At 44.8% G+C, this 14,044-nt stretch overlaps 1 protein-coding gene across 3 annotated transcripts in view; it reads right to left on the bottom strand.

Moving 5' to 3' along the window:
* The window catches only part of Npr3 (natriuretic peptide receptor 3), a 64,629-nt gene extending 50,960 nt beyond the window's left edge, over positions 1-13,669 (bottom strand). For 2 of the 3 annotated variants that reach the window (XM_042690578.1, XM_042690577.1), the window contains exons 1-2: positions 11,719-12,487; positions 1,277-1,399 (exon numbers count right to left, since the gene is read on the bottom strand). In XM_042690578.1, the coding sequence (XP_042546512.1) occupies positions 1,277-1,399; positions 11,719-12,487 (892 nt within the window). Of the gene's footprint in view, positions 1-1,276; positions 1,400-11,718; positions 12,488-13,515 lie in introns of those variants that run through there. The other variant, XM_042690579.1, reaches the window with a different exon arrangement.
* Positions 13,670-14,044: the final 375 nt, after the last annotated feature.

The following is a 14,044-nucleotide window of genomic DNA, read 5'->3' on the forward strand; positions in this document are numbered from 1 at the left end:
GGTGCAAGCCTCTAGTTGCCATTAACACTCAGGAAACGAAAAGCAGGAGCATCACAAGCTTAAAGCCACCTTGTGTTATATATCAAAACTCTCAGTAAAAACACAAGAGGGATGGCAGGGAATGAAAAGGAGATGGGAAGGAGAAAGACTAGGTGGGAGAGAGGGGGAGAAGGATATGACAGGAAAACAGGGAGAAAAACCAACACTCCAGTGCTGCAATAAGGGAAAAGACCATCGTATTTAGTTTGCAAGTCTCAAATCTCTAGTTGTATCCACTACAGGAAGCAGTGGCTACTCTTGTTTTACCAACTTTTCTTGAACCCCCATGAAAAGTGTATTATATTATCTGTGTATACAAAGTGATCTACTGCTTAACTAAGCCAGGATATCTGGAGAGGAAACCAGAGCTAATGCTTGAAGGTTTGGATCTTGTCTAACTACATGTCATCAGCAAGAACTTAGAAGTGGAGTTCAGCATAAACATACCATTTGTGATCTATACACTGAACGGTGCAGCTTTGAGCAACCAGCATGCAGGCTAATGTTCTCTGGCCTTCAATTGTCTACTTCAGAGAAAGTCTTAACTTAAATGAGGGTGGTGGAGAATGCTTTGTATCAGTGATTATGATGAGCTCTTTAAACATTCCCTCATCACAAGGACCCTAGAAACATCCCCAGATCTGTTGTAAGGAATCAATGATGATGTCAACCCTGTATGTTAGCAACTTTTACGGTCTATATAGAAGATGCTGAATATGTGATTATCTGGAAGAAAGGGGGTTCCGAGCAATGACTTCAAATGTTTTTACCTCTATTTATAGTAATGGTGACTTCATTCACATTGCAACACATTATAGATCTATGTGTGCATAAAAACATACATGCAGTGGTACTGGCAAAATAAAAGTATTATGAAATAATTCAGGTGCTAACCATCATACCTTAGCATGTTCTGTTCTATTATGCAATTTTCTAGTTTATTCATTCTTTTATTGATAGTCTCCTCACTCTGACTAAAATTATTTTGATAGTCCACCATGATGATAGCAATCTACGATAGAAAAGCACTGGGCAAGGGGTCTTTGCCTGCCTTTAGGATCCTATGGAGTACAGGAGTGGGCTGTGAAATTAGAGATGCTGTGTGAGTGCTCAGAATCACTCATTTCCAAATTTGGATTAGGAAAATCACACTTATGGGAATAACTCAAATCTTTAGTTTTTCCTCTCCCCACCCTTTGGCACATTTGCAGCAGTCTGGGAAGCTGGAGGTAGTTACCATAGGAAGAACTGTTGAAGAGTTCAATGTTGAAGAAGGCGTAGTCTCCACTGGTCATGCCATGTCTGTGCACTGCCAACATGATGCTCCGGATGGTGTCACCACTGGCACACATGATCACCACTGGGGAGAAGGACAAGAAACACATGAATTACCCCATAGTAGCAGTCAAGAAGCCACCAAGAAAGGGTGAACAAATGGTGCTCACTGGGAACTATGTTGAAACTGTACCATTTGTGGGAGTAGCCAGAAGAGAAAAATTGGGAGAGAGTGAGGTTAAGGATGACATTGTACAAAAAGAAATGTATTCTTTACCTGACTTAGGTAACTGTATATCACCTTTAAAATAACATAAAAAATTGTTTAAAAGAAGCCACCAGTGCCGGGTGCCAGTGGCTCATGCTGTAATCCAAGCTACTCAGGAAGCTGAGATCTAAGGATTTCAGCTCAAAGCCAGTCCAGGCAGGAAAGTCTGTGAGACTCTTATCCCCAATTAATCACCAGAAAACTGGGAGTGGTGCTGTGGCTCAAGTGGTGGAGCACTTGCTTTGAGCTGAAGAGCTGAGGGACAGCACCCAGGCCCAGCGTTCAAGTCCTACAACCAGCCAAAAACAAAAACAAAAAAGCCACAAAAAGCAGAAGACACAGAAAAGAGAATTTACACAGTTCTGAAATACCTACTCAATATCTACCTTTTATGGTAGTTCTCATTTAACTACAAGACTATTTCGAGTAGATTCAAGAACTTTGTAACTCTTGTGTTTCCATAAATATACATACATGTCATAAAGTTTAATGTATAAATTAGGAACAGCAGAGATTAATAATAACTAACAATAAAACAAGACAGCATATTCCATAAAAAGTAATTGAAAATTTATGAACTGTTTATTTGTGAAAATTTCCATACAATATTTCCAGCCCATGGCTGGTTGTGACTAACTGAAAGCCATACACATAAAGGTTTGTGTATTGAAATCACAAAGGAAAAAATAGTAACTTTACTATAGAAAACCCTAGCAGACAGCCCTGGACAAAGTGGTGGGAGCCAACAACACCAGCCATGAGAGCATAAACTCACCAACCTCCTGATGGATACCTACCATGCACCAGAAATTCTAAAAGGGTGATATGCATGTAGCAGGGGGAAGTGCCTGCAAGCCCAGCTCAGGGGACATCAGAGTCATTGGTTTAAGCTCTTTAAAATCATTGAGCTCATGAAAAACAAGAATAGGGTGACAAAATGTTCTAGGCTGAAGGAGACTTAAGAAAAGCTTAATGCTATGTGTAATACTTAAACGGATATTAGACCTTAAAAAAAGTAAATAAGGGCTGGGAATGTGGCTTAGTGGTAGAGTGCTTGTCTAGCATGCATGAAGCTCTGGGTTCAGTTCCTTAGTACCACATAAATAGAAAAAGGTAGAGGTGGCGCTGTGGCTCAAGTGGTAGAGTGCTAGCCTTGAGCACTGTGGCTCAAGTGGTAGACTGCTAGCCTTGAGCAAAAGAAGCTCAGGGACAGTGTGTCCAGGCCCTGAGTTCAAGACCCAGGACTGGCAAAAAAAAAAGAAATAAAAGTTTTGTATATAAATGGTATTGTGTCAGCTAATAAAATGTAAGGTTTATAAATGAGAGAGTAGAAAGTGTTTGTATTAAATTTCTTGTTTTTCTTACTAATCTTGTGAATATGTAGTGAACATCCTTGTTCATAAATGTTTAAAAGAAGCATTATCCTGTAATTACTCTCAAATAATTCATAAGATAGTATTACCTCATAAATATATGTGTGTATGTGTACATATATTATAGATGGGTAGATAGATCTCTAGATAGATCGATAGACAGACAGACAGTCAAGTGTGGTGGTATGTATCCATAATCTCTGTCTGGAGAAACTGAGGTAGAAGAATTGCAAGTTCAAGGTAAAGTCTCAAAACAATACAAAATGCAGAAATGGATATGTGATTCAAATGGAAGAGCACCTGCCTTGAATAAAAAAGCCAAACAAGATCTCAAGGCCCAGTACTACTACCGTTAAAAAAAGAGAGAGAGAGAGAGAGCAAGGAATTCTAGAATGTATTTTGGACAAAAACAAAACAAAACAAAATAAAATGCAAGATACATGGGTAGATAGGTATGGATAGAGGATACCAGAAGAGAGGTGAGGGATTTAAATTGTTAAGGCAAATATGGCAAAATATTAACTACTGGTGAACATCTGGGCGAAAATTATTAATAGTCCTTTGTATTTTCCTAAAACTTTAACAAAAGTGTAAAACTATGACAAAATAATTTTAAAAATACAATTAAAATTTTTTAAGTGCTATGTTTTCCTAATATAAGACAAGGAAGAGCATCAACAGCTTCACATACTTAATAGCATGGTACATACGTATTCCTGAAAAAGAAAACTCACTGGGTTTAGAGAGAACATTGCTCTGGGAAATCAGTGAGTGCTGGAGGCTCTCCACTATCTGCATTTGAAAGTAAATGCAGAGTTTCTGTTGAGTTGTCTCAACAGAAAGAGAAAATAGATAACAAGATTCCAGTACACATTCATACTCTCTCTCTCTCTCTCTCTCTCTCTCTCTCTCTCTCTCTCTCTCTCTCTCTCTCTCTCTCAGTTTATAGCCTGACTATTGGATTTGAGAGGCTTTAGACAGCTTCAGAGATTGCTGCTTGTGACCTAAGAATGACACAGGCTGGAATGAAGTGGGGAGTTGGCCACTGTCCAGTCAATCTAATGGCTGTTGGCTCACAGGCTCTATGACCAGGACCACTGTATTTGCTACACACACAGCATAAAACGGAGAAAGAAAACCACAGAGACCTGGGTGCTATAAATTGCGTTATCATGATTCATGCCAGCTCTCCAAGATGTGTATGCTCTTTGTAAAAGTATGGGTGCTGAAAGATGGAAAACAAACTGCAGGCTGTGTTTAAAAGGCCTTGGCATTCTGCAAGGAAGGCTGGTCTCCTGTTGATAGTTCATTTACTACAAAAGTTAACTCAAGAGTGTCATGTCATGACTCTGACATTTCTTACTACAAAAGGCTTCCAGGGAGCAAGGCATAGTGTGGCATGCCTGAAAACCCAGTATCAGGCAAATAAATAAGAAGAAGAGCATGTGTTCAAGGTCATCCTGAGCTATAGACCAAGAGGACCTACCTCAAAACGGCTCTGTGTACATGGGAATAGCCCTAATGAACAGGATTCTTAAATATGAATATAGTAATAACACAAAAAATAACCCTAAAGATCTTAACTATGGGAGTAGTTGTGTCTGCTTGGAAATGTATATACTTGCAGTAAATAATTACTGCCTTGGGAAGAAAGTTCTTGAAGAAACTCTTAAATATTCCTTAGAATCTAGTCCCTTGTTTTGATCTAATTTTGTTCTAGTTCCTTCAGTGAAAAACACAGCCAAGGGGCTGAGGCTGTACTATTGAAGAATATGGATTCCAAGAATAGCATCTCTTAGAGGATCTAGAAAGACCTGAAAGGCTATCTACGAAGCTGTGTTGTCATTTTTTTTTTGACCAGATGCTCATAGCCCAGGGTCTACTTCTCAATCCCCACATGAAAAACCTGATTCTGTCCACATACAGAGTAGAGTCATGGCTGAGGGGCAGTTCCTGATAACCTACACCAGGTACGTACACGTAGATACTCTAGACTTCATATTACCAGAATTCCACGGGAACAAGAATGGCTACAAATATACTGTTGCCACACGTTTTGTATCTGGACTTGTTAAGTGGAGAATCAAATGACAATCAGGAAAATCAGTTGGAGGACTGAGGCGTCCCAACACACCAAGACCTGATCAACATAATCATCCATTTATCACCTATCATCACCCATGTCCAAACACAAGAGCACACATTTCCTTAAATCCTGGATGGATGCTACCCATCACTAAGTTTTGTGCTACTCTTGTTTTCACCCACCTGGTCTCTCCCTTCTCCCCTGTTACTACTACCACTAAGTCCATCTTTCAAAGTGAATATGCACTTAGACTGAGCAAGAGCATTTGAGAGCAGCATTCATCTGTCTGTGTAGACTTTATTCTTCATCTCAGGTATTTTGGATTGAACATGGTGTTTACTTTTGAATGGAAATCTGAATTTCCAAGTACATGGTCAGGGCAATGTCTTTCTTGAATAAAGCAAACCCATCGTGCACACTGTCATCTGGTTTCAGTTCAACTTGAAGCAAACATTCAGTGACACTGGCAAAACCAGAGTATAGAATCTTAGCTTTGTCTGACAGTCCTTCAATGTTTTATGCTTGTCTCCTTCATGCCTAATTAAACAGCAAGTATTTCTGGCAATGTGCCTTTATCCAATCTATCAAAAGGTTTAAAATTGTTTTCATTGAAATAGTTCTCTGTTCCCACTTAATTTTCATCAATGTATACAATACCTAAATCACTAACTTTAATGAGCAAGTGACATAAACAGATTTGAATACAGCTCTTAGAATGTGGAGCTGAGTGAGATGTATGTGGGGGGCTTAGGAGAAATATAGATGCTGGCACTGCCAACAGTTGCTGAGACTGGCAAAGAAACACTGTATCAGCAAACTGCCTAGATAGAGGTGGTTGAAGACAGCCCCTGTTGCATCCAAGTATATTTAAGTATATATTCATTTTCTGTCAATGTACTAGGCCTCTGAAAGAGGATATGATGGCACTATGATAAGTGTTTCTAGATGGACTTTCCATCCTACTCTACATTCACTTATGATGTCCCATATCATCTTTCCCATCCATGGTCACACTGTCTTCTGCAAGTGGCTTCTCCATATTGCAACATGTTGTTGCAATCGTTCTGATAACATCAAAAGGGGTAAGTGTAAGAAAAGGCTCTAGCTGCCCATCCAGAGACTTAAGCACATGCCAAGGCAGGGTTAGAGGGATTCCCTTTCCTTACTCTTAGATTCCCATCTGAATAAGTTCTAAAGGGTAAGCATTCTTTGTCAATCAAGGAGCTTTGGCTACTCCAACAAGAGGAAGCACAGTGAATAGTCTAAAAGAAAACTCTGAGCCCGTTGGGTTCTGTTCATTCTTCCTCTTGGAGAAGTATAAAGAGTGTGCTCTGTGGGCTACTTCTGATATGTGGTAAGGGGCCTGAAGCTGAAAGACACTCTCTGTAACTGTCTAAATCTGGGAGGAAGAAAAATAATGAACAGATGCTCTAGGCAACAGGTACAAATACATGTTCTTCAATCAGTGTCAACAATAACAACAACAGCAATAAAATTGCAGACTATCCTTCTGACTCTCATATCCATGTTCCATTTAAGTCTTAGCTTGGAAGGTGGAAATGGAGATTGTGGCAAAGGGTGCCACATCCTTCAAGCTGAGAATGTGATAACAAATAATAATAATAATAATAATAATTAAAAAAACACCTCAATAGGGGCTGGGAAGGTGGCTCAGTGGTAGAGCGCTTGCCTTGCATGCCTGAGGCCCTGGGTTCATTCCTCAGCACCACATAAGCAAAAAGAAAAAAGCTGGAAGTGGCGCTGTGGCTCAAGTGGTAGTGCGCTAGCCTTGAGCTGAAGAGCTGAGGGACAGCGCCCAGGCCCTGAGTTCAAGCCCCAGGACCGCACCCCAAAACAAAACAAAACAAAACAAAAAACACCTCAATAGTCATTTTAAAGGTGGTCAAATAAGGAATTCTGAAGCAAACTTTTTTTCAAAAAAACACAGGTAGTAAATAAGAAAAAAGTAAGTAAAGGACATATCCAGTTATAACATCCAAATAGGAAAACATCTACAAAGAGAAAATAAAAGGGATAAAACTCAAGAAAATTTTTAAGAAAATTTTCCCAAATTAAACAAAACAACTTGAATTTCTGGGAAAATGGAAACTTACCAAGTATACAAGGCAAAATGCTCATGCCAGTATACAGTACAATTAAATATTAGGGTATTGAGAGCAAAGAGAAAATTCTAAAATATTCAGAAAGACAGAATGTTCAGAAAGACAGAATGTTCAGAAAGTCCAGAATACAAATCAGTTCAAAGGGAGTAACACCAATATCAGAGTATAGAAGAAAATGTAGTGCTGTCAAATTTCAGAAAGAAAAATACAAAGATTTCCAACCCCAAATTCTATAATTATGTGTCAAAGTTAAAATGCAGAAATTTTCAGTTATGAAAGTTCTCAAAATTTAGCTTTCATTCATTCTTTCATAGAAAGCTCCTGAAAGGTGTGTTCTACCAAAACAAGGGCATACATCAAGAAAAAGGTCTAGCTAAAGAGAGAGGTGACTAAAGTCCCAATAAAACACTGAAGAAAAAAAATGAGAGTAACAGTATGCCCAGAAAATAACTGAGCTGAAGCAGCCCAGAGGCTTAAAATAGAGAATTAGAAGATGAGTTCACTGTAAGTCCATGGGAACCTAAGGGAACAAAAGAAAGGGTTTTGTTTTTGTTTTCTTCAACAAAAAAAGCAGGGCAAAAAGCAACCATCACCACAGTAGCCTGTTTGACTCAATTAAGGTTCTTGTAGAAGGTAATAATAATACTGATACTGAATGCTGAACTAACCAAAAATTTTGATATCGTCCTATTAGAAGACTAAATAGAAGAAGTTGTATGTGTGCAGTTAACACATAGTAGAAGAGAATTACAATAATTTCCACTGGGATACCAAGAGATTAGACTTAAAATTATAAAGTGCAAAGTAGCATGTAATTTACAGAAATAAAGGAAAACAGCTTTGGGACATCTCTGAGGGTTGGAAATGATTGCTTTTGGAAAGTCAGAAATGGGTAGTAGAAAGCATGAAACTTCCCCTGGTACTAATGTAATTTTCTGACTTTTCAACTTTACAGTTACATAATTAATTTCAGTAAAAATAAAGTGTAATTTTTTTCAAGGAGGTTTCTCTGGCTGTTTTTACATGACCTAGCAATGGATACCATTTTCAACATACAGATTACATCTTGTTTTTGTCGTTTTCCATCTACTCCAAGGGGCCCATGATTCTTACATTGAAGCCAATAGAGCTGCTTTTCCTGTGTCCTGTGTTAGTTATATTAAATCATAATTCTTGAAAAAATTCTGCTGATCAACCATTCAAAAACTTACTACACATTTAGCTCACACTACTAAAAATGCATGTATTGATTAAACACATTTATGTCTAAAATCATTATGGATGTCACGAGTAATGATACTTTAATAACTAAAAGAATGAAATTAGGGTTCTTATAGAAAAGAATGTATATGGGATACTTTTAATCCTATTATCTTATAAGGCACAGGAACAAAATAGCTACTGACTTTCAGTGCTAGGAAGAATTCTGTCTTCAGAAACAGTGAAATTTACTATTAAGTAGGAAATATTGAGCTCAGTAGTCAGCTATATAAGTAAATCCACTTTGGATGATGTTTGTTTTTGATTCATGAGACAGGATCTCATTATTTAATTGTCCTTGAAGTATAGATCCTCTTCTCTCTGCCTCCTGAATGCTGGAATTTCAGACATATACCTCCACAGATGCTCAGGTGTGTTTGTTTTAATATTTGCTACGGATGTGAGAGGGGAAATGAGGTTTTGAATTAATGATTTAGAAGGTAAATCTCTAAGAGGTTGGTAAGAATAATTCATTTTCCCTGGTTATTCTTTCAAATATAACATAGCCAAATGAGAATTTAGTCATATATTGTTTGAGATGATGGTATTGTCATTTTTCACCAATTAAGAGATCCAAACAGCCATTATTTGGTTTTAAAGAACTACATTAAGCATAGCATCTTCAATCTGACATGAAGCGAATTCTCATCTGACTTCTTGTTTCAGAAAGAAACCAGGTTCAGAGTTCAGAGCCTGACACAGGCTACACAGGAGCATAATACAGACACCAAACCCACAAGCTTACGCTTCTCAAGAGATCTGTCCCCATGCCATGGCCTCTTCTTTCTGGCTGAGGTGATTATAACCAAATACATGCATATATATACATATATACACACATACATATATGTGTGTGTCCATATGCACAGATATATGTATATGTGTATTCATATATGCACGTTATGTATGTTACACATATACACATATATGTGTATATGCATATACACACACATATATATGTATGCAACACAGTAATTACCACAATGAAACATCTCATTTATTGAGCCATCTCAGTTTGAATCTAATGTTTTTTGAGTTCATTCCCTGGCTTAACTCATTAAACCCTTCCAGCATCTGAAAGATGTGGGTCTATATCACCACCACTTTACCTGAGGAGCCTAGGTACAACTGAGTAACAGCCCAAGATCTGCTACCCAGTGAGTGGCCTGGCCACTCACAAACTTTACTGAAAACATACACCAAATCTCTACTTAACCCACTGTTAATGAATGCTGGTGTAGGTCACAATGTGTTTGTAGGAGATCTCCTGAGGGAATTTGAGATCAAGCAAATTTCTCTTCAGAGAGCAAGGAATTTCAGGGGGTAGAAGGAACAGCCTAGGGGTGAAACTATTTTGTTTCATATTTTTAAATATCTATTGGAGATTAGTTTTGGAAAAAAGAATAATGAAATCTTCACCTTATCACCTGTAAAATACATGTCAGTCCAGCAAACTTGCACCACTAATTTCAACCTTGGAAGAGAAAAAAGGCAAAGAAATTTGGGAGTATCTATGAAGTTAGGAAAATTTAAAAACAAAAAGTAACCTGGCAGAGAATGCACGTAATCCTCTGAAAGGGGTGGGGTGGGTGGAGGGTGAGGGGGTATAGACTGTGAGGCGGCGGGGTCCAGCCCCCAGGTCCACTAGCACCCTGAAGCAATGCTCCCAGAGCCAAGTCCTCAGCAACCACCTCATCTGGGCAAGCGGATCCTCATGGCCTGGTCTTTAGGCCACAGTTCTGGGGCCACTACTAAAAGGGACTAACAAGGCAAAGCGGCAGTGGCAGGATTGACAAACTTCTGATCTTGCCCAGAGGGGGACACACCTCCATCTTCAGCCTGCGCTACCAAGTCTCGGCCTACAGCTGAAAAAACTCTTGGGCTCTGGGTCAAAGCAGAAGGCTGTGGTAGCCTGGGGTCTCTGTCCAGACGTGGCAAATTTGCAAGCTGTTAAACACAAACACCTCCCACTCCACCCCCACCCCCACCCCCCAATCAGCAAAGCAGCCGCCCTGCCTGCTTAGCTAGCAGAGATTTGGTGCGGACAGCCTGGAGTGTGAAGGTTCAAAACTTGCCACGTATCCCCAGGACCTGCTCCTCGGCGGGCCAAGTTGGAAGTGGATAAGTGGCTGCAGCGCCCCCCCCCCCCATGTCTCCCCTTCCTCCTCTCACCTGTCCCCTCGGCTCTTGGCTCACAAACACACCGAGATCAGTTCCCAGGTAGTGCCTTGCACACCTGGCTTAGCTCCCTACTCCTTGAGTCTCACTTTGGTGCCAGGGTTGTACCACAGACATCCCAACCTCCACTATGACCAAGGGAAACCGAGGCGGGATTCCTTGGGGGCTGAATCCCCCGAGGGCGACCACACAGAGGCAGGAAGGGCTCGATGCTGGACCCTAGGCCTCCTTCCCGCAGTTCCTACAGTGAAATGGACAGTACTGGAGGCGTTCCAGATTACCTATCCGCGACCACCTGTAGGTCAGTGGCCACCACGCCCAGCCTTGAACTCTTTCCAGTTTGGGTAACATTCCAAAACCTCTTGCGATTGAAGGAGAAAGCAGAAAGGAGGTTCCGCGCCCCGCTGCTCCCGAGCGAGCGCGCAGACTCTGGCCAGCCAGCCAGCTCAGCGCGCGTTGTGCCTGAGCGCGCCCTGGGGAAGGAGCGTCGCCGGGCCCCGACCTAAGGAAGCATTTCAGAATAGAAACCACAGCCGCCTGTTTCTAAAGGACCAGAGGGGACTTGGAGGGACCGCGAAGAATCATACAATGAGCTCCTAAAAGAAATCGGGGGAGGGGTTGTAAACAAACAAATAAATAAAAAGTACAAGCAGGGAAACTTGGGGTATCCGAGCTAGCTCGGCGGCGGCGGCGCGCAGCTGCACAGCGTCCGGAGACGCGTGCGCACCAGCTGCAGGCGCGCTGCACGGGGGTTCACCAGTTCTTTAGGTCTTGGGCCCCTTCGGCTAGTGGAGCGCTGGTAATGCGCCCCTGGTCTCCTGCCCCATGCTAGTATGAGGGAGCGAGGAAGGAAGCCCCTCGTGGTTTGACACCTGTCATACCCAGGCACCGAGAAGCCATCCGTCCAGATGGCCACTCCCTTGCTCAGCCAGACTGAGCCAGAACCCTCTAGATGCGCCCCCTCCTCCACCGCCACGGGGCGATCCTCAAGGGGCGGCGTGGCAAGGGCCCCCGTGCGCAGGGAGCTCCCTCCCTGGGGTCGCATGGCCCTGGAGAGCACTGGGTTATAGTTAGGGTCGGGGATGGGGGGGGGCACTGGGGCCCGCGCGCGCTCACCTCGTTCACTGGCCTGGATGTAGCGCACGATGTCGTCCAGGTCCAAGTCTTTGGTCTCGTCGAAGTTGTAGGCAGACGTGTGCAGGCCCTCCTCTTGGAAGACCTCGTGGACCCCCTCGAGGGTGAAGTAGCAGTTGCGCTCCAGTTTGTCGTCGCTGTAGAGCAGCGCCGCGCGGCTCCAGTGGTGGTGGCGGAACAGGGCGAGCATCATCTCGCCCATCTTGGCGTAGGCCGGCGCCACGCGCGTGAGGTGCGAGTACTCCGCGTCCTTGTGTTGGAAGCCGGCGGCCAGGGCCCCCGCAGACAGCATGGGCAAGTCCCAGTGAGACGCCAGCCGGGCGACCGGCGCCGCCGCGTACTCGCACACCGGCCCCAGGATCAGGTCCGGCTTGGTGCCCCGCGCCGCCGCCACGCGGTCCACCAGGCTGAAGAGCGCGCGGTTGCCGCAGTCCGAGTCCTCGTAGGTCACCTGGAAGCGAGTGCCCGGCGGCAGAAGCCGCCTCCCGGTGGTGGTGCCGTTGCCCTCCACGCTGCGCAGCGCGTACTCGATGGCGGGCCGCACCCGGGCCAGTGAGAACAAGTACGAGTCGTCCCGGGGCAGGAGCACCAGCACGTCGATCTTCTGCGGCAGCAGCGCCTCTCTCTCCCGGCGCCCGCCGCCCGGGCCGGGGCCCCCGCCGCCGCCGTCGCCGCCGCCCGTGCCGCCGGCCAGCAACGCCCAGCCCAGCAGCACGCACGCGGAGAGAGTGAGCACCGGCGTGGACCACATCATCGAGCTGCGAGAAGGCGCTCGCCCCGGGCCCCCACCCACCCTTCCTTTTTCCTCCCCACTCCTCTTCTTCGCCGAGGTCCCTGCCTGCGCCCCCTTGGGCGCTCCGAGAGCAGAGAATAGACCCCCTCTCAGAACGCGCTGACAGATAGAGAGGAACAGACCTTCTCTGCAGTGTCACTGGTTTAAAATAAAACTACATAGAAAAAGTTCGCCTAGTGTAAACCTGTGCGACGGTAACACACACACACACACATATACACTTATTATAAATATATAGTCACCCTCCCTTTATACATATGCTAGTTGGCTTAGAGGTGGCTTCTTATTTTGGGCGTTGCTAAGGTTGCTTTTGAAAGCGCATTTGTAAAAAAAAATAATAATAAAAATAAAAAAAAGAAGAAAGAAAAAGGAGGAAAAAAAAGTTAGACTTGTCCAAGTGCTTGTATTTGACGGTGCATCGTCAGCCCCTTCGCGTTTGATCTCATTGATTTCGTGCCGGTGCCTGGATCCATAGCCCGACTTTAAATAGCGTGGCAGCGGCCGAGCGCGTTACCACACATGGCGCGCCGAGGCTGGGCTTGTATTTCCAGCGGGTGGGGTGGGGTGGGGTGGGGTGGGGGGCTGGGCTGGGGGAGCCTCTCATTAACATTCTGACATCAGGGCTCCTCCCCGCACCCCTTCCCCGCCCGCCGCTCCCCGGGCCCCTCACCCCCCCTCCCCACTCTCCGCAGGCACTCTGCCGGTTCTAAGAGCCTCGGCCGCCCACGTCTGCACGGGTGGGACCCCCCTTCCCCACCCTCCACCCCACCCCCGCCCAGGGCCGCGCGCCCCTCCGATCCCCGCCTCTCCCCGGCCACCGGCTCTCCAGCGCTGAGCTTTCAAGAGGAAATGTTTTCACACACGCACACACACACACACACACACACACACACACACACACACACACACACACACACACACGGAAACCGGGAGTGGGGCGGATGGTAGTTTCAGGGCAAACCCTCGGAGGTTCGGATTGCTCTTACCTTTTTTTCTTCCTCCGGCCAGGTTTCTTCCCAGTCCCGCACCTGATCTTCCAGGTCCCCCGCAACCAGGTCCGGGAGCAGGACCCAGGTCCCAATGCCGGAGACTCATTTTCGGAGCTGGCATGCCCAGCTGTCTGGAGCGTTACCTGCACCCTTCTTCCTCGCCCCCCATTCTCTGTAGGCGCCCCCCACCATGGGGGGGGGGGGGTCAGAGCGGGGACTGATCCCGCATCAGCCAGAGTCGCTGCGCAGCGATGGCGGCGCTGCCAGGTCCCCGCGCACAGACCCTCTCTGGGTTCCCTGAGATCAGGAAAGCGAAACTTGTTGCTCCCAAACGGGGAGGAAATGGGTTCAGGTTCTGGAAGTGTCACTAAGTTTGAAAATCATTCTTAAGATGTTCTGGGGGGTGGAGGTTGTTTGTTAGCCCAGGGCTGACTATCTTCTCCAGGCTCCCCCCCCCCAACCCCCCGGAGTTCCCGGAGCGGGGACGCACGCTTCCCGGCTCCCCAAGGCCTGGCCACACATCCGC

Source organism: Dipodomys spectabilis, unplaced genomic scaffold, assembly GCF_019054845.1.
Source record: "Dipodomys spectabilis isolate Male_0828 unplaced genomic scaffold, ASM1905484v1 ptg000138l, whole genome shotgun sequence".
In the NCBI taxonomy this organism is placed as follows: Eukaryota; Metazoa; Chordata; class Mammalia; order Rodentia; family Heteromyidae; genus Dipodomys; species Dipodomys spectabilis.